Source organism: Lygodium microphyllum, chromosome 29 (assembly GCF_053477565.2).
Source record: "Lygodium microphyllum isolate KBCC chromosome 29, Lygodium_microphyllum_v1.1.10, whole genome shotgun sequence".
Classification (NCBI taxonomy): domain Eukaryota; kingdom Viridiplantae; phylum Streptophyta; class Polypodiopsida; order Schizaeales; family Lygodiaceae; genus Lygodium; species Lygodium microphyllum.
The window spans coordinates 60,939,872-60,965,718 of record NC_141163.1 but is presented as its reverse complement, the minus strand read 5'-3'; the positions used below and the strand labels follow the sequence as shown (position 1 = coordinate 60,965,718).

At 40.1% G+C, this 25,847-nt stretch overlaps 1 protein-coding gene across 2 annotated transcripts; it reads right to left on the bottom strand.

Annotated features, from left to right (window-relative positions):
- Positions 1–394: 394 nt before the first annotated feature.
- LOC148010695 (DEAD-box ATP-dependent RNA helicase 6-like) lies at positions 395–24,340 on the bottom strand. Of its 2 annotated transcripts, XR_015689517.1 has the most exons (11): positions 24,148–24,340; positions 23,313–23,437; positions 3,059–3,113; positions 2,737–2,971; positions 2,360–2,598; positions 2,004–2,255; positions 1,739–1,919; positions 1,564–1,652; positions 1,407–1,480; positions 957–1,254; positions 395–858 (listed from the first exon to the last, which is right to left on the bottom strand). XR_015689517.1 is itself a non-coding variant. In XM_087671792.1 (10 exons), exons 2-10 carry the CDS (start codon positions 23,381–23,383, stop codon positions 1,176–1,178), a joined length of 1,275 nt encoding a protein of 424 aa, XP_087527918.1. In that variant the 5' UTR covers positions 23,384–23,437; positions 24,148–24,340; the 3' UTR covers positions 395–1,175. The 2 variants fall into 2 exon arrangements, 1 of the variants encoding a protein (XP_087527918.1); XM_087671792.1 differs by having other exon boundaries at positions 395–1,254.
- Positions 24,341–25,847: the final 1,507 nt, after the last annotated feature.

The following is a 25,847-nucleotide window of genomic DNA, read 5'->3' as shown; positions in this document are numbered from 1 at the left end:
TATATAAACAATCTATCTGATGACCCAGTTCAGCTGAATTCTAACACTCAGCTACAGCTAGTCCGAATCCATCAGTGCATTCACGCTTGTGGACTCTAGTGCAATGTCCTGGCCATATGATCATTCCTGCGGATAAACTTTTAAGGATGGGTGACTGAAAATCAGTCCCCTTCCAAGAAAGAACTCAAAACCATTAATCCAAAGCATGGCTTGTTAATTACGTGCCATCTAATTCAACTACTCCATGAATTCACTTTTTCGATTGGCGGCCATCTTATTCTTCTTATGAAACCATCTCACTAACATAAAAACGATAATGATAAGATGAAGAACGGGCAATGACATCTGTACTATCAATTCTAAGCATCATTTTATACAATGAACTGACTAGAGATTTGGAAATAATAATTATTGTTTATAGTTCAGAAGTTAATAGTGTACATAGAGAAGTCCAGGTCAGGATCCCATCCCTGTTGTTCTTGACCATTTATCATCATAAAGAACCTGACAGACATAATATCCTGTAAGCCCACAAGGCAGCATTGCACAAATGATAACTTATACTGGAACCAAGCTCAATATCTGCAACCAAAATATTCCACTAAACGACACTGGCAGCAGTAGTCTGTCCTCTGCAGGTTCATACAACTGCCACTCTAGAAACTTGCACCACAGGAATTTTTGTCATTACTGCTTGTTTATATACAATGTTGACTAAGCAGGATTTCTTTACCTCTGTACCATGTACAGATACCGAACCATCGCCAGTACAAACAAGTGAATCTTTCAGAATTGTTAGCATTGTTTAGTTGCCTGCTACCACTCTCCGTTGAATCTTTTCTAACTCCCCTGAGCTGTCTGCAAAAATGAATATGATTATGTGCGTCCCAATCCCTGCAGCAAAGTCTTTGAACAACAATGCTGGTGTAATGGGAGCAAATTCAACCATTTTAAACCTGTATAAAGGAAGATTCTTATGCCATGAAACCACTAATATATCGGAGTGTCAGATCTCATGGCAAGTCGTCCGAGTCTAGCTTAACAGCAACTTGAATGTGCAGAACCAGAAGCTTATCGCATCCAGTCAAAGTCCAGAAAAGCCTCAACATTCCATGCTGTCCATAATTAGTGACTGCTAGTAATCAAATGGCAAACCTTGGTGAAAACCATGGTGTTTATCTACAATACACGGCCTTATCAACCTCTGCAGGTATGGATTTGATTTCAGTGTTTAGCTCTTGCTCAATTTTGTAGCTGCAGACACAAAATGGTATTAGAACATTAGTACAAACTATAGAAGCAGCACGGAAACACCATTCCTTTACCATACTAGTTAACAGTATACAAAACTCAAAGAACCACAGAAATTAGACAATAAAGGAACCTGCCAGAGTTTCAGAACTCACAATTGAAAACGATCTTCATATGTTATCAAACTTACAGCCAGCCCCAGATGTCCAAACCTTCCAGAGCGGCCCACCTGCCCAAAAAACAAACATCTCTGTGATAGTTTTGTTTCTAATGTTGAGACCAGGACAGCAACAAGACAACAAAGACACTTACTCGATGTAAATACGTCTCGGAGTTCCTAGGGAAGTCAAAATTGATCACCACATTAACAGCTTGGACATCAATACCTCGGGTAAAGACATCTGATACAACATAAACATACATCTCACTGAGTGTCCAACACTCCTGTTACATCTCTTGAATTTACAAGAAGTAAAAGGAAATTTACCTGAGCATACTAGGTTTCGGCATGCACCATTCCGAAACTCATGAAATACTTTATTCCTATGCGACTGTACCATCTTAGCGTGAATGTAAAAGCAAGAATAGCCCAAATCAGTGATTTTCTTAGCAAGGAGCTCGACTCGGTTCACTGAGTTGCAGAAAATTATCGACTGATTGATTTGTAGCTGGAAAAAGAAAATGAACACTTTTCTAAAAACCACTTATTGCAAGAAAGTGCTTCACGGACTGAAGAAGAATTTTAGAGTCACCTTTGAAAAAAGTGTATTTAGGCAATGAACTTTTTGCTTCTCCTCCACAAAAGCATAGTATTGTGTTACACCCTTCAGAGTCAGTTCATCCATTAAGTTTATGATGTATGGTCTAGTCAGAAAATGATCCTTGAAAGACTTCACAGTCACAGGAAAGGTTGCAGAGAAAAGTAAAATTTGCCGATTATCAGGTAGGAAACTTATCAGTTGGTTGATAACTGGCTGTGATTCTGGAGAAAGAAGTTTGTCAGCCTGTTACCAAGGAAAAATAATCAATAAGGGAACTATATAAGAGCATCCATAGCATTCGGGAGAATGGAAGCTGCAACAGTCTCACACAAAAAACACAAAATTACCTCATCCATAACCAGCATTGTACACCCCCTTAGATCACAGACACCTTTCTTTGCCAAATCAAGTACCCGTCCAGGTGTAGCAACAAGTACATGCACTCGCTGGTGTAACCTCATGATGTCATCTTTCAAGACAGTGCCGCCTGTTGTGGCCATTATTTGTATATTCATGTATTTGGCAAGCTCTTTGCACACTTGAGCTGTTTGTAGGGCTAACTCTCGAGTAGGTACAAGAATAAGAGCTAAGGCATGTCCAATAACAGAACACCAGTATTATGAACCACACCAACAGCAACAATGGTATAATAGGATTAACACTTCAACCATAACTAAACTATAAGGAATAACATGTAGCTGCTGTGAAGTCCTAAATTTTCAACCTTGTATGTAGTCTTTGGTTGCATTAGTTTTTTCAAGCACAGGAATACAGAAGGCAGCAGTTTTTCCTGTCCCATTCTTTGCCCTTGCTAAAATGTCACTCCCTGTCAAGGCAATTGGTATGCTCTCTTCCTGAATAGGAGAAGGCCTTTCAAATCCTTTCTCAAATATCCCCATGAGCAGTTCCCTCTTCAGAAAGTAATCTTCAAACTCATTTCCTTTTGTTGCTGTCACATCCTAGAATCAAACCATGTCTTTAATTTCTACTGGCAAAAGAATATACTAACTCAGACATGTGCACAGAAAACTGTCATCAAGTAATACCTCAGTTTTGAAACGAGTATCAGGTGGAGGTCGCCGTATTTGTAGTTTCCAATCACTGCCAAAAGATGATTGTCAGTAGTTGTAATATTCATAGTTGATCACACTTATATTTTTTAAAAGAAACTCAAGTACAAATATACGCCTCAAAGCTGACAAGAATAATCACCTCCCTCCATTAATAATATCTAAAGTCATAGACACCCTGAATTTCATCATCTGCAATTACAACATAAGACCAACATTGGAAAGTAGTTTTCAGTCCCTTTCGACTTTTAGCTCGCCACCACAGTTGTCAGTAGCATCATCTGCTTATTTGCTGGCATGATGAACAACTATCCGTCACAAACTAGGCTGTGTCTGATGCCTCCCATCAATTTGTTATGATGGCTTCCTGGTCAAAAAAATGATGGGCATCTTTCTCCAGTGTCAACCCCTCACTTTGATGCCCTGCTGTAGATGTATCACAAGCCTCCCAGAGAAGTCCACAATTCCAGTGGCAGTGTAGAAGCCACCCTTTGTAACCTTCCAGCTAAAAGCAATGAGATCCTAATAGCCCTTGTATAGCTTCATGGGCAGAAAGCAGTCACTTAGAATAGAAATGGTCATTTAGACCGGATTTAGTTACCTGCTCAGATAGAACTTCTGAGAGCTAGTGTCAAATCTGAGAGAGAAATGGCTAGTGTCAAATCTGCTTCACTCACATCCCCTGTTTCGGCTGACTTATCAGGTCCTGCTCAACCAATGCATCTGTGCAAATAAGGTCTAGCTCCTCAATCTCAACTCCAAGGCCAAAAAAGAGTGCAGCACTACTCCATGGCCACTTCAACATGGAGTACAGATAAACATGTTAGAATCATAAGAAATCCCAAGCATCTCTACCTTTGACCCACTAGAGTCTCTGGTATGTCCAATGCCTTAGGCTTGGGCTTTCTTGTTTTGGGCATTTTGAGTCAAGTGATTTGAAACCATCCTTTGGGTGCTTGAACCACTTCTCATTAGGGTCTCTCATATGCATACATTGTGACTTTGGTGCTCAATGTATCTGAAGAGTCAATTTTATCATGGCTCACTCACTCTCCATACTTCTCGAATGCCTTCATGGTGTAAAAGCACATATGTCACTTCATACATTTGCATTCTTCTCTATCGTCGTCTATTGTGGTTTTCAAATCCTCTCATGCTTAACACTTCAACCAGCTATTGGAAATCGGAAAGGAGACACCCAAAGGGAAGTGCAAGGCTCAATAAGGGAGAAAAATTCAAGACAAAACTATTCCAAGAACCATAAAACAAGTAAAATATTTTTTGGGTTTACTAGATTCTTTTCGAAAGTTCATAAAGGACTATGCTCGTATTGTTGAACCCTTAACATGTTTGCTATGAGCTTAATCAATGTTTTCAAACATTGAAACAATTGGCTATCACTACACTGATGTTGCAAATTATAGATCCAAATAAACCTTTTGAGGTTCGTACAGATATGAGTGACTATGCTATGGGTGTTGTTCTTTGTCAAAATGCTTGACCCATTGCATTTGAGAGCCGTAAGCTCACCGATGCCCAAACACGTTACACCGCCCAAGGGAAGGAACTCTTGGCAACCATCCATGTGTTTAAAATTTGGCGTCATTATTTGTAGGGCGCCCAATTCATTATTTGGATTGACCATCATTCATCAAAATACCTTTATCAACATCAGCTTGATCTCCATGTGGTTGCAAGGGAAGATGGGCGGAGCTGATAATCAAAAGGACTCAACTAATATGCTTGCCAATGCCCTTAGTCAGATACCCAAAGTTAATGCTTTATCCTTCTCCAAAATTTCAACTTATTTATATCTTTCTTGCAAAAGGTGTTGTGTCCTTCCATAGGTGTGACCAATCCTGAAATTTCACGAAGTAGCACATGGAAACTTTACCTCTAACTTTGCTCACTAGGTTTGAGGCCTCTGTCTCTCTTGATCACACAAATCCTTCGAACTTTCACATTGCTATCCAAAATGGTACATTGGCTACATTTTCCTCATAGCCAATAGCACTATACAAAGCATTTACATGACCATCATTAATACCACAAGTCCCAAACATTGTGGGCTATATATGTACTCTCCCAAACATGTTACTTGTGCCCCAAGCATAATGCCAACATTGCTATACATAGTATTTTGTATTCACTTGCATCCCCATGGTTGACAAGTACCCTGCATTAGCATGCATGCCTTGATATCCAAAAAGCATGGGACAGACTATCACGAGGATGTGAAACTTTATTGCTCTACTTAGCATTTGATTAAAAGTTAATCAAATGTGTTAATGTGACTTGCACATGTGAGATGCAAGTTAATTATTTCACAATATGGGACCCAAGACCCCAAGGTATCAATTGATGCCAAAGGCAAAAGTTGTAACACATATTCACTGCAGCATGCTAATCCACAATTACTAGCAATTCCAACTTCAAAGGAAGCAAGAGAGATGAATCCACAATATTTACCCAAGCCTAAATGCATAGGTTCTAGCGATTGATAAAATCATATCAAATATATCTTTCATATAGTAAATCTTATTTTAAAGTAAATACATCGTTTTTTTAAATGCAAAGTTATGTCTGATAAACACTAAGTGGTACTCGATGATTGATTTTTAGCCTAGACCAATTTATTAGCCACTAATATCAGTGGTGACATTAGAGACTAAGCATTAATTCATTAATTAATACAAACCTAAGGACTAATAACTACTCAAGGATACTAGGAAAACAAATTGACTTAGACAATTTAATTATTAGCTAGTAAAATTACTTTTTCAGAACTAAAATATTTGTTAAATTAATTTTCAAATTTAATATTTTAAAATTTAATTTAACAAGTTAGATAATGCTGGAAAATGGAATTAGTACACTACCACTTGGCAAAACTTGCCCATGCAAGTGATAGACGCTTTTGAGGCTGTGGGAGAGAGAGAGAGGGACGATCATTCCAACCTTGTGCAAGCTGAGAGAGACAAAGAGAAGGCTGCCATAGCTGCTATAACAATCGACACACCATTTCCAACCAACAAGAGACCCTCCTGAAGCTAGTGACATGCCCTAAAGAGACTAAAACATTGCGTGACAGCAATTTAAGGGTTGCTTTAGTCAAACAACATCATGTTCGGTGTGATCCACCAATGGAGTTGCTTTCGGATTGGCCTTCACCTTGCTCCTTGAAAGACAAATTGCCCCAAATCTAATATTGGTTGGCTAGCCTCTTGAATCTCTCTGAAATTCCTTAATTTCAACTATTGGAATTTAAGTTGTAAGTCCTCAATTCTGAGCATGTATCCCGAGGTGACTCTATCAAACCCTAACTATTACTGTAAATTAGGATTTACATCAGAGAATTTCCAATATCTCCATCTCTGATGACTCGAATGCTTGAATTTTGTTGAGATAACTTAAAAAATTATTGTAGAATGAAAGAGAATCCTATAGAGATCGAAATTTTAGAGTTTCATTGCAAGAAAGACTAAGAAATTGGTACTGCCCTGCTCAAATAGCCATAGAAGCTATCATCTACAACTTAGAACCACCAAGCATAGAAACAGGGAATGGTCGATCCGGCCTGCAAGAGCAGCCTAACACGTTCCAAACCCTCGGAGGAGGTGAAACGGCCAAGGAACGTTCCCTACCGTTCCCAAGGTCGTTCCCTACCGTTCCCTATTTGGAACGGCCATTCCAAGCCTGTTGACCAAAAATTTATCATTTTTTCTAGTTTTTTCTTTTTGCTTGTATCACACTCCTTTTACCACATGTTCATCCATCTCCATCACCTAATGTGCACACACTAATCTCTCTCTCTCTCTCTCTCTCTCTCTCTCTCTCTCTCTCTCTCTCTCTCTCTCTCTCTCTCTCTCTCACAATTCGGAGCAATTTGCAGCTATGGGGATAATTGAGTCAATTTTGGGACATTTGGGTCAATTTGGAGCATTGAGGGATATTGGGGCAATTAGAGGAACATTCTTTCGAGAAACTTGGGTCATGCATGGCATATTTGGGGCACTTCAGACGTGTTGTTCCCCCCATTCCCGTTCCCCAACCTTGGACGTTCCCCCCATTCCAGGAAATCCCGTTCCCCATTCCAAGTAACTATGCCACCAAGAAGATTGTTGCCCCCTCCTATATGATGTAGCATGCACCAAAAGAAACTTGAGCTGATGTCACTTGCTCTTGGAGGGCTCCAAACTATTGTTGCATACTATAAGACTAGTCCTTGGTAGCTACAAATCAAATCAATAGCATTTCATTGCTCTCTAACAACCTCCTTCTATCTCTCAATGCTGAAAGAAACTTCACAAGACTCCAAAAACGTTTTTTCCACTTGCATGGGCAAGATTTACCAAGTAACAACCTTCTAATTCCATTTTCCAACATTATCAAACTTATTAAATTAATTTTTAAAATTAAGATTTTAAAAATTAATTTAATAAGTATTCTAGTACCCAAAAAATTAATTCCACCGACAAATAATTAAATTGGCTAGGCTAATTTGTCTTCCAAGTATCCCTAAGCAATTATTAGCCCTTAGACTAGTAGTAATCAATTAATTAATGCCCAATCTCTAATATCACCATTGACATTAGTGGCCAATAAATTGGTATTGGCCAAAATCTAACAAAGAACTGTCAAAGTGCAGCAATGCAGAAGCATAGGACAAAGACTGTGAGAGACTGAACACAAAGAGAAGAGAGAGAGAGAGAAAAGGAGACAATGTAAACGCAAAAAATCTGCAGTGTAGTATGATGTATAAGAGTGCAGAAATACACAAGGGGACAGAGGAAATATCTATGTATGTCTCCAACTTGATGAACTCGATCTTCGTCAGTCCGAGCATAGTCTGTCTCAACCAGCAGATCTCAAGATTAGAATCTGAAAAAATGAATGTTGGAGTGTGCCACAAACCGGCTATTAATAGCCAAAAAATAGGAAATAATTGCTCGCCTGCATTAAGTGCAGCTGACTACAGTAAAAAAACTGTCCAGCTGCAGTAAATTGTCTGACTGCAGGTGCTGACGTGGCACTGCCGTACTCACTGTCCAAGAAATGACTGGCTAACACCCCCTCTCAGATCTTGGACAGGTCAAAAGACTGAGGGATCTGAAATGCTACTGAAGAAGAGCCTGGGAAAGCACCTTCATAAATAAATCTACAAGATTATTCTCCGTCTTGTAATACTCCACATCAATGGTCCCATCCAGAAGCTTCTCCCGAAAGAAGTGATATTGGATCTCAATGTACTTCGTCCGGGTATAGAATACAAGATTCTGTACCAAGGCAATGCAACTCTCATTGTCGAACTGCAAAAGAGTAGGATGAGTTTGGGGGCAACCAAGCTCCTCCAACAATCTCTGAAGCCACACAACCTCACATGTGGTGGAAGACGTAGCCCGATACTCCGCCTCAATAGAAGAAAGGGCGACCGTGGGCTACTTCTTGCTACTCCAAGAGATAACACCTGTACCCAAGGTAAAACAGTAACCTGCAGTAGACCGTCCGTGGTCCACATCGCCAGCCCAATCCGAGTCACTCCAACCTGCAAGAACAAGATCAGAAGCATCTGTACCTGTGGGATAAGAAATCCCTAAGTCAAAGGTCCCCCTCAAATACCGAAGAATCCTCAAGGCAGCCTACCAATGCACCTATTTGGATTCAATCAGGAACCCTACTAAAAAACCCACAGCAAAACAAAGATCAACACAAGTGTTGAGAAGCCAAATCAAGGATCCAATCAACTGACGGTAGCGTGAAGCATCCATCACGGGAGAATCTGAGTGTGAAGTGGCCTTCCAATTCGGATCCATAGGAGTAGTAATGGGCCAACAAGTTTCCATCTTAAAAGTCACCAAGAGCTCCTGAATGTACCTCTGCTGAGAGATGAAAATCCCCCTCTAAGACTGATAAATCTCGTGACCCAAGAAGAAATGAAGAAGCCCCAAATCTGTCATCTCGAATGCTTGATGTAAAGCTGTCTTGGTCTCTCGGACCTTCTGTGCATGATCCCTTGTCAGAATCAAATCATCAACATATAATGCAAACAACACACGACCAACCTCGGAAGTGTGCACATAAAGTTGCGGATTGGTCTTGGAGCGCCAATATCCCAACTTCGACTAAAGAAACGAGTCAGTCTTCTCGTTCCATGCACGCGGAGCCTGCTTGAGGCCATACAAGGCCTTCTTCAACCTGTAAACTTTCCCATCCGAGGATCCAAAGCCAGGAGGTTGCTCAACATAGATCTCCTCCTGCAAGTCACCATTCAAAAAGGCCGACTTCACATCCAACTGATAGACAGGCCATCTCCTATGGCCAACCAAGGCAAGAACAGCTCGAATAGTCGCCATACGAGCAGTGGGGGCAAAAGTATCATGGAAATCAACGCTTGGGCACTGAGCAAAACCTTTAGCAATAAGGCGAGCCTTGTGCTTGTCCAAAGAACCATCGCTAAGATACTTGGTCTTGAAGACCCACTTGACACCAATCACCTTCTTATGAGAGGGACGAGGCACAAGAGACCAAGTACCATTCCTCTCAATAGCCTCCAACTCGGCTTCCATAGCCTTCACCAATGATCAGACTGCAAAGCCTCCTTCACTGAGGTGGGCTTACGATCCTACATAATACGGGTTAGCAAACAATAGTTGGAGCAAACAAGCTCCGAAAAATGTGCCTAGTTCCTCCGTGACCTCCCAATCCATCCTGCGGTTCCCACTCCCCACGGACCCCCTCAATCCCTGAATCTCGGAGTGTGTCACGGGCCCAACGAGGAGGAGGACGAACCTCTCCCCGTCGCTCTCCATTTGTTGAAGACTCATGAACATCCACCGACGGAAGCTCCTCGAGAGTTGCCGAGGGAAGAAAAGACTTCGAATCAGAAAAAGAATCTCCAACAAGAGGCTTTGCTCCAAAGAAACTGTCTCGAGAGCCCAATTCTCCCCTGGATCTCCAAGGACGGGGTGCTCCTCACCTCCCTTTGTGGCCGGAACTTCCACGAACCGTACATCTCGGCTCGTGTAGACATCGCGCTTGTACACATAAGCGTCATACCCAAAGATCCTGAAATAAGAGACATCAGGCTTAGTCTTGAAGAAAACCTCAAAAGGTATCATCCTATCAACGGCTAAAGTGGGAGATCAATTGAGGATGTGAACTGCAGTAGCCATTGCCTCGACCCACAGAAACTGAGGTGTCTGACGGTGCTCCATCATGGTGCGTGCCATCTCGATCACACTTCGGTTCTTCCACTCCAAAATGCCATTCTCTTGGGGAGTGTTGGTGTTAGAAAACTCCTGCTGAATGCCCCTATCTGTACAAAAACAACAAACTCATTAGACATAAATTCACCTCCCTTGTCTGAACGAAGTGAGAGAAAGCCTCCGACCTCAAAGTCAAAAAATAGGCCCAAGTCATCCTGCTGTAGTCCTCTACAATCAACATGAAGTACAAGCTCCCCTTCAGGAACTCAGTCCTCATCGAGCCACAAAGATCCGTAGATACAAACTCCATGGGTGAAATAGACCGCCTAGAAGCTTTGTTGGGAATCGCATCCTGATGCAGTTTCCCATGAATGCAGGAGACACATGGCTGATGGCTCACCACTATGTCTGGCAATCCTCGAACAAACGACCCTCGCGACGCCTTCCGAAGGTACTCGTAGTTCAAATGGCCAAACCGAGCATGCCATAGCTCGGACTGTGTCTGAGAAGTAAGAAGAAGAGAAGTAATAGCTGAAAAAGACTTCAATTTGTAGATGCCATACTCCTCATACCCTACAGAGAGAATCTTTCTCGATCCACGATCAAGGCCTCGAACAGTATCACTGTCAAACTCCACCAAGGGGCCTAGAGCACAAATCTTATGGACCGAAAGTAAATGATACCCCAAACCTAGCACATGCAACACCTCAGAAGTGTGGGTACCACCACGTCCATCTGGAATAAGCTGCATCTCACCCCGCGTAGCAATAGATACAGAAGAGCTCTCCAATGGGAATCTGCCCACGCGAAGGTCACAAATGGGCATACACCAACGGAAGGAGTCATGTGCCATGAGGCACTACCATCCACAATCCACTCTCGAGCCTGGGGAGCTGTCATCGCAGCATCAGAAGGCTTCGGTGTAGAGTCCTCAATGACTGCTAAACGTGTAGAAAAGCAACTGATGAGGGTACAACCACCGCTCCAAAATCCTTCGTATCCTTCTTCTTGGTATCCTTCTTGTCTTTGTCGGAGCAATCCTTCTTCCAGTGACCGGTCTTTCCACAAATATGGCAAGTCGATTCCTTCTCCTTCTCCTTCTTGAATTTGTTATCCTCCTCCTCCTTCTTTTGGTCCTTCCCCTTCTTCTGCGAGGCTTGACCGACCAATGCCTCTGATTTGAAAGCATTCTATCCCTTCAATTGTTCGTCCTGGTCCAAGACCAGAGGAACCAACTCTTCCCACCGAAGAATCGACTCCCGCCTTGATGCAATAAGAGCAGAATAAAAGGTACCGAATCGTGGCGGCAACTGGGACAGTAAAGTGATCGCCATGTCTTCGGAGGAAATAGACTTCCCCACATTTTGAACCTACATCTGAAGCTGTCGAAGCTTGTTGATGTGCTCTTGAAGCGAAGAAGACTTATTCACGGACAAGGTCCACATCTACACCTCCAAAGAAACCCTCTTCATCAAGGTCATCCGGTTGTACATCTGATCGAGCTCCAGTCATATCTCTCGAGCCACCGTCAAGTGCTCGCTGTAAGCTATCACGGCTGTAGTGCAAGACAGAAACAGAAAAGATTGAATCTTGGCATTCAATTTGTACCAATGAGACTGGGCCTTGGTCAACTCCGCGCGAGCATTGGAAGAGAGTTTGGACTCATCCCTCACCAAGGGCCTGTAAATCTCCTCTATTACCAATTCCGCCAAATCATAAGACTCCAAAATGGCCAACATCATCACCCGCCAGATGCGGTAATTGCCACCATCAAGCTTTTGATCCGATGGAAGAGCGAGTAGGACACTGTCCATGATCGCCTGGAACTCCAAATCAGTCTCTGTAGACATGTTAACCTGTAATACTTGCACAAATGCAACATCAGTCCCCCTCTGACTGTGAAAACACAACCTTGTGTCACACTGAAATCTCCTCTTCAGATAGGTTCAGCTCTCAATCAGTCCATCTTCACCACTCTGATACCATGTCAGAGTGCAGCGATGCGGAAGCGTAGGACAAAGACTGAGAGAGACTGAACACAAAGAGAAGAGAGAGAGAGAGAGAGAGAGAGAGAAAAGGAGATAGTGTAAACGCAAAAAATCTGCGGTGTAGTATGATGTATAAGAGTGCAAAAATACACAAGGGGACACAGGAAATATCTACGTATGTCTCTGACCTAATGACCTCGATCTCCCTCAGCCCGAGTACAATCTGTCTCAGCCAACAGATCTCAAGATCAAAATTTGAAAAAATCAATGCTGAAGTGTGCCACAAACTGGCTATAAATAGCCAAAAAATAAAAAATAACTGCACCAGGTTGGCTGCATTAAATACAACCGACTGCAGTAAACTGTCTGACTGTAGGTGCTAACGTGGCGCCTGCTGACGTGGCTATCCAGGAAATGACTGGCTAACAAGTACCACCTACTACCTATTAGACGTAACTCACTAAAACTTTGCCTTTGGCACCAACTGATATTTAGGGTTCTAGGTCCACATCGTGAAATAATACAAGCTAAAGAAATACCGCAAGGGACACTGTTGATTAATCAATTCATTACCACCCTATTTGAGAAGGAAGTTTGGTTTCATAATTCCATCGCCAAGATATCATCAAATCCCTTGACTTGGTGGGCCTAAGGCACCTGATTGAAGATCATAAGCTTTGCTCTAGTGTTAAAATTCTATTTAGTTGAGCATTATGGCAAGAATATCTCCAAATAGTGAGATGGGATCAAGTCATGATGGCTACTCAAGCAATCACAGTATCTCATCCAAATGCCAATGAACCATGAACATGATTAACTAACAACAAATCTACAAAGTACAAATCTATGAATCACGATGTATCATCTAATGAGAATCACTCAGCATCATCCAAAGGCATATCCTATGTCTCATCCTTCTCAAGGCTACTAGCAGGAACACTAGTACTACTGCTACAAGAAGACGAAGTATCATCATCGTCATCATCCCCATGTAATGCTCTCCATGTGTATGACATAGTAGTACTTTTGCACTGCTTTGAGCCACTACTAGCTCCATAGTTGCTAATGATGCACATGTGGCTCCAAAATATATTGTTTACCATAGTTATATGGTGTACCTTTTTAAAAATAGAGGAAACTAAAAGTAAAAGTGCGACAAAACCAGCTCAAACCAATGTGGACAACGAAGAACGAAGAGAGGAGAGGGATTGCTCGCTAGAAACGCTAAAAAACAGCTACATATGTAGGAAAAAGAGCTGCAAATAGTATTGATAGGAAAGAAAAAGGATTGGACAGTTAAAAATGAGGAATGCAAGGTTTCAAGGCTATAGACAATAGTAGATGTGAAAGGGGGAAAGCAAACACTAACCAAGGAGAATGATCAATTGAGAAAGAGAATGGAGAGCAAACAAAAAACAGGAAGAATTTGCAAATAGTGAGGCAAAATGAGGCACTTGTCACAAAACTAGGTTAAAACATTGCCTGGCCAAAACGGTCGTCTCAAAACATGTTTCAAAATCGAAACGTCTCTAAAACATTTCCATTTCAAGCAACTATGGATTAGAGGAAAAATGAAAACAAAGAGGGGAAGACAACCTTGGAGAGGAGGATAGAAAGAAAAACCAAAAAGCAGTTGATGAATATGGAAGCAACGAATGCTCACCAAAATGTCAAGTCTCGTACTATTTGTCAAAAAATTGGGCATGAAGCCAAAGAATGTTGGTATAATTCAACGGTTAGAAATACAAGGATACAACTAACATCAAAAGCAACACCTATTAATCAAATTGTACCTAAAATGACACCACAAAAAGGATTTAGAGGGTTTGGCAAGAAGGGTCACCCACCAAAATAATGGGGCATTAACCAACCAAGACCATGGAGAAACAATATTCAACTAAGGCCAAGAGGACCTTTTTACTATTGTGAACAGCAAGGACATGTGTCAAGACCAAATTGCGAATTATGGATATACCGCAGGGCTAACAAAACCAAAACGTTTCAAGACCGAAACGTTTCCATTTTGGGCAACTATGGATTGGAGGAAAAATAAAAACAAAGAGGGAAAACAACCTTGGCAAAGAGGCTAGAAAAGAAAATCAAAAGGCAATTGATAAATATAGGAGTAATGAATGCTCAACGGAATGTCAAGTCTTGTACTATTTGTCAAATAATTGGGCATGAAACCAAAAGAATGTCGTTATAATCCAACGGTTAGGAATGCACAGATACAACCAACATCCCAAGCAACACCTATGAATCAAATTGAACCTGAAATGACACAACAAAGAGAATTCAGAGGGTTTGGCAAGAAGCATCACCTACCAAAATAATGGGGTACTAACCAACCAAGATCTGCCATAGGGCTAAGAGAGAGACACAAACACGGAATCAACAAGAAATGCAACTGGTAGCAGCACCTCAAGGTCAACAACCACCAACACCCGCAACAGTAGTCTTAGTAGAAATCCTTGCAAAGATTGCAAAGTAGCAATCCATAGGCCAATAGCAGCTAAAGCAAAGAAGGGGAGTTATGACAATAGAGATGTCATGTGAAGAGGAGTAGTCTACAAACCAGCCAAAGTGTTGCATCAGCATGTGGGGCGTGATTGCATCATAGTAGTAGATTGTCAAAAGAACACTGAAGTCCTCGCTAAAATAATTGCCAAAGCAAGAAAAAGATAGACTAGGATGTGCAAGAGAAAGCCAGAGAAGTGGTTGCAAAAGAGGTGCAAAGACAGCTAAAGACTTGGCTATTACAATTGCCATAGCAAAGAAACAGATAGACTCGGATGTGCATGAGAAAGCTAGAAAAGTGGCTGCAAAAGAGATGCAAAGACAGCAAAGAAAGAGAGGAGTAAACCAATTCAGCCCCACAAACCCATTGTAGGAAATGCAAGAAAGTCAAGAATTTGACCAAGAACAGCAAAGACGACAAGAGGTTTAGCAACAGCAAAATGATCATTTTGCAACGGCATGATCAACAACAAAATGATCATGATGAAAATTTAGGTCTCCATGAGCAGCAAGAAGGCTCTCATGAGTTGTTTAAAGCATTAGTTAAGTCTTCTTTGCAACTAACCTTAGAATAAATCCTTGATCTTATTCCCAACTTCAAAGAGAAGTTGTCAAGGATTGCGACCAATCAAGGACAAGTGTGAAAGCAACATGTGGACAATGCAATGGATACAACAGAATGTCAAACAATGATACCTACCCAAACAAAGATTATGGACTACAAGGGACCTACTATCCAAGTGGAGTATGTGGGCAAGAAATTTAATGATGTTTTGTTGAATGGAGAATCAAGAGTAAACATAATCCCTGAAGAGTTATATCTTGCTCATAAGCTTAAAGGTTTGGTGTCTACATTGTTTCAAGCAAAGATGGTTGACTAGAGGAGGCTTCAATCTTTGAGAATCTTGAAGAATCGGCTAATCAAGTAGCACATCTAAAGTTTAAAGTCAATTTTGTAGTACTCCGCGTGGAGGGATTAGAAGATTCCTATTGTATATTGTTGGGCAGACCTAGTTCAAGTTGTCCAATGTTGTTTGAGCCAAAGTATGGTCAAAGGGGAAAATAGAATGGCAAAGCAAAGCAAAAATAAACTTGGCACCCCAATTTCCATCTCCCTCCTATCATTGTGTGCTGCCAATGAATCAAGTTCTTCAACCTATTGATTCTCAACCCTCTTTCACACACCCTATCATGGCCAAAACAAGATCTCTTAAGTCCAAAAGTTGCCTGTAAAGTCCCTACAACAGCATATTTGTAAGGATGAGGAGGATCCATGTAAAAACTACACGACACAACGGACAAAATCTAAGCAAGGAGTAGAGAACACACAACAAATATGAGAAGAACAAAGATTGCTTTAATTTCAAACGAACTGATACAAGATGGCTCTGTCCACCTATGCGCTTCCACTGTGAAGCTTAGATGGCAATCCAGACAAATGAAAGGTGAAAAGCTTAGGGTAGCTAGAAAAATTGTGACTAGGTGAAAAATAGATTAACGGTGGCTTTAGAGGGGTCTTTCTTTTATAGCCCGAAAAGGTAGTCTGGTCGACATATCTAACCATAATATGAACCTTCCCTAGTCAGCCAAGAAATATTCCCTTTACCATCGGGCCGAGGGCACTACCCTCGAACCCTCGTCAAGGAGGCCATTGGCCCCCCTAAGACCCCCCGACCAAGGGTCACTTTCGTGGCCCCCACACCCCAAAATAGAAATCCTTGATAACTTCCACACCCCACAACTCCATGCATTCTGCCTCGAGTTGCTATCAACATAATTACTCTGTCTAACCCAAAGGCTAGATCCACAAAGGTTACCTTTTTGCCATCCGATCACATAGACCTCATCTCACATACAAGTCAAGACCCACCCAATGTCTCTGCTCACATACGACTTCTCCTCATAATGGGAGCCTTACGACTTGAGTACCATGCATCATTGGTGGCACCTTAAGAGTGTGGAACATTGAGCATATCTAACAATCCAAATTGGTTTGATACTCCATTGGATTCCACGCCATGTAAGAGTGATGAATCGACATCAAAATCAACCATTAAACCTTTACAAGGGGCAAGTGAGAAATCGACTCCATTTATGGACTCTATCTTGCATTTGGAAAAAGCATGGCTCTTATAAATTGGATTGAGCAAGTTTCTTGAATCTCCCTAGAGTGTAGAGACAAATAATCCTCATGTTGCAATGCAAATTGAGCTCATAAGGACGACTAGAAATATCAGTGGCAAACTTGAATTCACACCTACTTGATGTATTCTCTTTTACTTGTAATGATAACATCAAGCACACTGGAGAAGCACAAAAGAGGCCATACAGGCTGAACTTGAATATCCACAAGTATACGCAATCAATACATACTTAGGCAGGTAGGCCCGCTAGGAAGATACTACATAAAATGGTTTATGAAAAGATTTTTGCTCTTCATAAACATAGATTATATTACTCGTGACACTTATGGAATCCTATAGTATCCTGAGAATAATACAATCCTTAATTAGGCAGGGAACCTTCGTAACAAACTCATGCAAGAGATATATGTGCCTATGGTGTTGAGAAACCACTTCTTCAATTCACACATTTCATTTAGGGTTTCGCACTAACGACTCCAAAAAGAGCTAGAATCCACAAATTGGCCACTTTTTCAGTGGGCACCACACAATGGTGTGCCACCCTAGACAACTTATACCTATAAATAGGCAATCACTTCAATCCTTCTTCACTTCTACCACTCTCATCACTCTTCAATCATTCTTCACCCCTCTTTCTCCACCACCACTTCCCTTCTCTCACCAGCTCCTTCCACTGTCCTCATACCCCTTCAAGAGAACGTTGTGGTTTGTGGCTTGTGACTGCCTTCACCCTTTCTATTTTGCTTCAAGCACCCTATTCCAACATTAGGCCTTGTCTTTAAAGCATCTTCACTTGGCGTCACCATCATCTACTCGGCATCAACACCCTTTTCCATCAGGCTTCACCTTCACTTGCGTTTTTCAGCATCGAGATCTTCTTGCCTGTCATCATCATATCCAACTTGGCATCAATATCCTAGCCTCCAGCAACAGTCTACATCACCAAGCGTCAATGATTACAAGGGTTGTTGGGACCTGGGATTTGCAACCTAGCTTCTCCTCAATCACCTAGCATCACTTGTCTATCATAGGGGCCGCTGGGGCATGCATTTTTGCAACCTGGCTTCTCCTCCATCACCTAGCATCGCCATCTGTCATAGAGGCTGCTGGGACCTGCGTTTTTGCAACCCAACTCATCCTCCATCATCTAGCGTCATCATTATCCACCTAGTGTCAACATCTAGACTGCTCTCCCTACATTTGACATCTCCAACACTCTGAGATTTGCATTTTGCTGCCCACGTCATTCCCGACATCAAAGGACTATAGTTCGCTCCCTTGACAACTAGTGATCATCTTCCACATCTCTGATGGCATCAGAGGACTATGTTTCACTCCCTTAATAGCTATCCTTCCCCTTTCAATGATTACTTCAATAGCCTACTACCTGGAGGACTACATTTCACTCCCTTCACTATACAAATTTCCCATAGATACTACCGTCTGATTCAAACAAGACAATGCAATTATCTTTTAAGCTTCAGCTCTGTCGTATCAACTTTTCTTCTTACAGCATGATTCAGTGTAATCATGTGTGATATTATCATAGTTGCCAAGAAACACATTTCCTACAAGTAGGAAACCTTAGAAACGTCCAACCGTTTCTAAAATGTAAAAAACGGTTAAATTAAAATTTTGGTCATCGCAGATTACAGTCGGCCTAGTTTGGCATGTGGGATTAAAATTATTCTTATTTGCCTAGTCAAAGCTAACATGTAGAGCATAGTAAGAGAGAGTTTTAAAAATAGGAAAAACAGAAACATGAAAAACCAAAGCTTCAAAGTTTCAACCAAATTTTAAAAATGGAGAAATTGTATTTTAAATTGTACACTAAAATAAATACAATATTACGTGGATGTATAAATATATCAAATGCCTACAACATGTACCCGAATTTCATACAAAACTTTGAGTCTTCAAGTTATATGATTGAAATCATGATTCATTACATGTGTCACCACTCACAAGTAAAGAGTCAAGACTCAATGGTTAAAACTTAAGATAGCTTAACACAATTAAGACTCAGTTCTCAAAACTTCAAACAACAAAATGAATTATAATTTATAACTCATGAATCATCTAAAAACTAATATCAAGAACAATAGAACCAAGATGTATAATAAGTAAAATCAAGATACAATGATACATATAACTATATCATGTGAATAATCTATCTAAACTCCAAAGTCGAAGGAGAGCACTTAGCACTCGGCACTAGTAACTACAATACTACTGAGTAATAAGTATCATCATCAATAAACAAGTAGCAACTGTAATACTAAACTGACTCCTGAGTACCATGAGTCATGACTCCAATCTCCAAAGTCCATGTCACATGAGTCATGAGTCATGAGTCATCCATATTCCGAGGACGCATGCACCACCTCCTCATCCGACTCCAAGAACCCTGATCAAGAAGATGATGAAACAGCCTCAGCCTCGACCTCTATCTGTGATACATAACCATGTGTGGCCCTTATTCTAGTGGCTCTAGCCCTCCTTTGTGCACGAGCCTCATGCACTAGTGTCAATAGCTCTTTATAGAGCATGAAGTAGATATACCACTCTTCCTATAGTATATTTAAAATATCACGTACCTTCTCTATATCAATCTTATTAACATTCACTTGTAAAGTTGAACAATATAAAGATATGAGAGAATATTCAATACGTTTAATATTCATATATATTACAATTTGCAATCCTGCTTTCAAGCAGTTAACAAGTATCGAGTTTAAAAAGTTAATTATACATAATACTATTCATTACCTATGAGGGCTTAAGAGATAGAGCAATTCTCTCAAAAAGTTGGAGATTACAATGGCAAAACACTAAACGCTTATACTGAGCTATTGTGAGCTTGTTTCTTTTTCTAGTATGAAAAATAACCCATATGCTCACGTTCCTCTCAACAGACTTTGAACTAGAATCTTGTGAGAGGACATAAATGATAATGTGTTTCTATTCATATTTAAGAGATTGAGGTTAAGTAATTGCTAATAAGCAAGCCACAAAAACAACATTTAAGTAGACAATAGATTATAGAATCTGTTATCTAGGTTTCATAAACATTACATTATCAAAATTCAAAGCACAAAAGTCACGACTCACATACCAAAGTAGTAGCACAATTACCGTATTTCTTCTACCAAAAGACAAGCTTAAGTTGCATCTCTTGAAACCTCATTATGGTTCAATCAAAATGAAAAAAATGATTGCAAAATGCTAACAAATCGTTCTTTCTTATTCTCATCATATCTAGATTATCCCCTGTAAAGCATCTCATATACTCCATAAAACCCTCCTCCAACTTCTCACTAATATATTGCTCCTCATTGTGTGAAAGGGAATGCAAAATATACATAATAACATGGATTGCTTATGAAACCAATCCCATCATGCATTCCACACTACCAAATCTCATCAACCCTTAAGAGTGAAAGATGATAAATCATAGATAAAATAAGTTACAAACTTAGAAATTAGAACAATCATCAATTACTCATTAATACTAAATAATTACATATATAAAAGTTAAACAACTATTTACTTGTCTTAGGGCTAAAATCTATTGTAAAGCAAGGCCTCGCTAATTTTATCCATATACTCATATAGAAAGCCCAAAATACTCCCTTTCATATCAATGATACACAATATAATGTAAATAAGAGTGATATTTTTCACCAATGTCTCTGCCTTAATCCACCAACTCTCATTTAAAATATTCTATCTAAAGCAAAAGCCTTTAAAGACTCTCTCACTCCATGTGAGCCATTTCATGCAATGGACCATATTAAATTTAAATGAACTCGTATTAGCCTCTCTAACACGACAAACACATAAGCAAATCTAGTGATAGAGAGCTTCAATAGTTTAAGCGTACTATTGGCTCTAAACATGCTTGTAATGAATGGCCTCTTCTTTATAAATCTTATCATGCTCGTTGCTGTCTTAAAAGCATCATCCACCCATGATATTTACCCAACATCTTCAATAAGCAAGTCAAGGCAATGGGATACACATGGAATTCATACTATACTAAAAAACTCCTCTTCAAGCATATGTCTCATAAACATACAATTATTTCCGTTATCTATCACCACCTACACCACATTTTAGACTCCTATATTCATGATGACCTATTATATGTACTTTCAAATGAAAGCTCTTGTGATTGTAAACCTTGAGGCCGAGGTATAGATAGCCTTAATGAATATCATGTCTTTCTTTAAAGATACCAAAACATTGTATGTATTCTTTTAGCGCATATCGAACCATCCATTGCATAATATTGTGTATCCATATTTCACCCATATCTCCTTCAAGGACTCCAATTGAATCTCTATAGATGTTTTTTCCTTTCGAAGCTCTCATGTGTGTAATGCATCTACGGATGGAGGCCTTTCCACTCATACCCTATGCAACTCACTGCTCTGATTGTCTTCTTTCATTGATATATAATGATTATATTAAGCGAGATGGCACACCGAATAAATAAGTGTATGAGTTTCCTAGTAGCCTACCTCTCAAGTCCTACATGAACACTTGCACCATGCAAGGAGCCACCGCCACCACTAAAAGATAGCAACAAGATCCTTTTAACACTTAACATGATACAAATATGGATACACTTCTTTTTTATGGACCACTAACACCTTCAATTCGGCTAGCCTCTCAAAGCCTGACTAGCCTCTCGTTGCCCACTAGCCTCTCATTGCCCAACTTATGATTCATTAGCTCCATGTAGTATTGGATAAGAGAATTCATCCTCTTATAGCTCAATCACCATATATTTTCAATGCCAAAAATGGAGACTTACAGTTACTTCCATCAATACATTTGTGCAAAGCTCAATATCTTTGTTGGAAACGCATGCCAAGTGGTCTTTCACACGTGTTTCACTCCCTAATTTCTTCAAACCACAATAGTTACATCACCACTTTTTCGATCCACCAAAGCCCTTATATCCCTTGATTGGAGGAACATACATCCAAAATGGATCCAGCGCCATAATTAGATAATGAAAATTTAGAAAGAAGTTAAGTAATAAAAACTTAAAAAAAGTTGAAGAAAAAGAAAAAGGAGGAAGAGAAGAAGGGTGGTGGTAGAACTTGAAAATAAAAATAAAGAAAAAGAAGAATGAAAGAAGAAAAAAAAAAGAAAGAAACTTTAAAGAAGAAAAACTTAGGACAGAAGAAAAAAAAGGGAGGAGGAGGAGGAGTGATGGTAATGCTAAATAGCATGCTGCAAGAGACGATCGCATAGAACTAAGAAGACGATGGCAAAAATGCAAAGAACAAAGCATTTTTCGCTTTGAATAACCCGTTTGCCTAAGCACTCGCAGGATACCAACGAAACAACATTCCCTGTCCCCTAGAGTCATTTTTATAGAAAAACTAAACTACCACCAAAGATTAAATAGCATCTCACTTCCAAGATTATAAATGTGTAGACTTCATGTGGGCCTTGCTTTAAAGAAAAAGCAACCCAAAAAAAAAGTTATTTTTGACCTTTTGGCATTTAAAGCCATAAAAACAAAAGCAAACGCTATAAAAGGAAAGAGTGGTTAAGAAAAAGCAAGAGATTGAAAGTTGGAAATTAAAAGTAAATTTCAACCTCAGTAATCAATAATATGATCCCACATCACTGCTTTGAGCGGCCTAGGCTAGCCAATAAAATAAATGAAATGTGCAACTAGTCTCCACTTAATGAATGGCATCAGCCCTTATCATAGTTCTTTTTACTCTCTAAATCAACTTCTCTTTGTTTCCATGTGCTCTCATTAATTTCACATGATCTCTCATGTTTCTCTAGGAACAACTTGTATAGCCCCAAAGAAATCATGATAAGTCTAAAATTGTTGATCCCAAAAGGCATTCTCCACACTTATAATAGTATGAGTATAAGACTAGAAGTCTCCTTTAGTACTCACAATGTCATATGATGCTACTGTAACAAGCTCCTATTATCATCTCAAAGATGGGATCCTTTTTCCTATTTATAAGCTCCAACTCACGGTATACATCATCTCAAAACAGTGTACTCAATTCTCGTATCAATGCCACCCTTGCAAAGCTACTTACCAACATGTGCACTTGCTTTGAGCTTACACTTGTCCTTCACCATCTAATGCAAGGAGCTCAAGCTCTTTGCTCTCTATGGTCTTGAGCAATACAAACACTGAAGTTCAAAACATTTCATCTCACAATAGTAATGCATCACAATCTAAACCTAATTAAAGATTGTCATAAACTATAGAATACATACGCAAAGGCACTAACTCGGGCAACTTTCAAGCCACGCATCACTTTGACAATTATCCTAGTACATGGAACAAGCAGCCCATAAACAAATGAATATGTCATCCAAAACCAACCTTGAACTGCTTTGCCCATTGACAGATGGCAATGCCTGCCTTTGCACTGGTTGATATCGCATTGCTGCCATTTGCAGCAGAAACTTTAAGTTGAACGCCAAAAGCAATGTCCACAACCTCAGACCCTGGAAAACATATGTTCACAACAATAAAACTTTGAGCTATTGATCTATTTGAAATTTGAAACACTGAATCTCAAGAAATTACCCAAACAGATAGGCAAGAATTATGACATCCGAATCACAATCAAAATTTTCCAACTCCAAGAAAAAGGGCAACCAGTAACCACTAGTAGAAATACCAAATTAGAGCGATTGCTGATTGACATCTATGCATACAAAAGACTGTTTGCCTGCACATGTGTGTGCGCACATATGCACAGGCGAATGATCATGCAAGTCAGCTATTCACTTCTTTTGACTGCATCTGTGCGCATGTGACTTTATGCATGTGTGTGTTTTCATGAAAAAATCCAAGCACATGAGAATACACTCATGGGAGGCATCCTCCAGCCTTTTCTGACACTTCGGCATGCATTCGGCCATTCTCCTCGGAGGAACACCCCCCCCCCCCCGCCCCCCAAAAAAAAAAAAAAACTCAGCATGGTCTCATAGTAACCTCTGTCTTTCAGCGGTTATAGAGCAGTTGAAAATATGCTTGGGTGTGACCCATATTTATGTCTGATATGTCTTTTGTAAATTATCAAAAAGATGGCATATTAATCTTGTAGTTTACTTAGAGTCCGGCGACCGAATGGACTAGGTTCTGTGAGACAAAACGGATCTCTCTCTCTCTCTCTCTCTGGAAAAACAAAAAGCGGGGAACTGAAAAGCACCTTGATGAAATGTTCGAAAACGCAGAGAGGGAAGCACCGCGAGGCTATGGATCTCCTTTGCTTGCAGAATCAGCAGGTTGAAAGTCGGGAGACAGTGCTGTGTCGCGACTACGTGAGGTGAAAAGTTTCGAAAGAGGAGAGGAAAGAGAAGAAGACAGACAGCTTTTAGTTTTATTAAAGGGACGGGGGTCGGTGTAAGAAGAGTTTGTTCCTCTCGAGAAAATGTCAGGATATTTGAAAAGGTTCGGTTTGGCATGTGATGTTTTTGAATATTTACATTAAGAAGGGCATTTGCACACTAATTTGCTTTTTGGTCCTCTTTTAACAAATATGGCGATCACTCCATCGCTGCAAGAGAAGTTAACTCCTAGTATGCAAATTTTTTTTAAATCAAACTAGTCGATAATTTCAACATTGGCTACTACCGAGAGAATGGAAAGAGAGAACGTTTGGCCATTGCCTGTGTTGAAATGCATACACAAATCAAAGTGGTCTTGCAATAGTGCATCCCTCAATCGCAAGAAGTGGGTCAGAGTGATGCTTGGAGCGAGCCAATTATGGAGCCATTAAACGTTGTGAGAACCTTGGGCTATTGGAGAGCCTCAATGTTGAGGAACATTTTATTCAAGCTCTTGCAAGGCCATGTCTTAGGGCAAGTTAGCATGCATACATACAAGGCTAAGAGGCATGAGGTTGTTCCGAGTGCATTAAATCCTCATCTTGTCCAATAAAACCTATGGCTACTCAAGGAAGTTTCTCTGTTGCATTCAAGTCTCTCATGGACTGCTATAAGTATTTGGGAAACTCAACTATTGTAATGGATGAAACAAACCCAAGTGCAAAGTGAATCTTACCTCCATTTTGGAGCCGCTAGCATTTATGATAAGAACAGCTTGTTTAAATTCAAGGCTTCTACCATGTATGTCAAAGACCAATGAATTTTGATAGTTGGGGATACTCTTGCCTAGGATCAACATGTTAACCTCTTGTCTTTAGTTATGCATAAACTCCAAAAACAAAAACAAAATCAAAAATATCCATATCTCCATCTAGGTTATATTGCAATAGGTATTATTCCTCTTTTTGGCAAAGGTTTAAATGTAAGTTGCAATATGATAGTAGGTGCTGGTGTATCTCCCTTATCTACTAACGGCAATGCTTTCTTTGAGTTACATCCTAATTATGTGATCTCTATAGACAACCCTTACTTATCAAAACTCTTACTTTTGCATATCCGCACCTCAGGTTTAAATACGAAGGCTTCCTCTACACATTTAGCTATTCAATATAGGATGGTTTTTAGAGCTATGTCACTTGCAATCCCTAGAGTCCTTGATGGTGTGAATAGTGACAAAGATAAAGGCCAAACAATAATTATGAAAGCCGATGATATAACCTAAACGTTTTCACCAAAATGTATAAACTAGTATGAGATTGAACTCCTTACTAAAAGGTAGCTTGATATCACCTCACTTCAAAAGAAAGAATTCCTTCCACCAAAAAAAATTTATGTTCGTAATATAAAGGGAAAAACTCTTCTACTTTCTAATGGTGAAAAAAAAAAGACAAAGTATCTGCTCCTACTACTCCTCCACCACCAACACTAAAGGTTTCTCCTTCCTCACTCACCTCTGCTACAACTCTAGCAGCTACTACTACTATGACCTATATGTCTCCTCTCGAGATTTCATGGGATGTCT

Coding starts and splice junctions, on each gene's coding strand:
- LOC148010695 (XM_087671792.1), bottom strand. CDS start 23,383: ATGGCAGCAATGCGATATCAACCAGTGCAAAGGCAGGCATTGCCATCT. Junction 3,114..23,312: donor AATGGGCAAAGCAGTTCAAG/GTTGGTTTTGGA, acceptor ATCTTTTGGCAG/TGATTGGAAACTACAAATAC. Junction 1,653..1,738: donor CCGAAACCTAGTATGCTCAG/GTAAATTTCCTT, acceptor ATGTTGTATCAG/ATGTCTTTACCCGAGGTATT.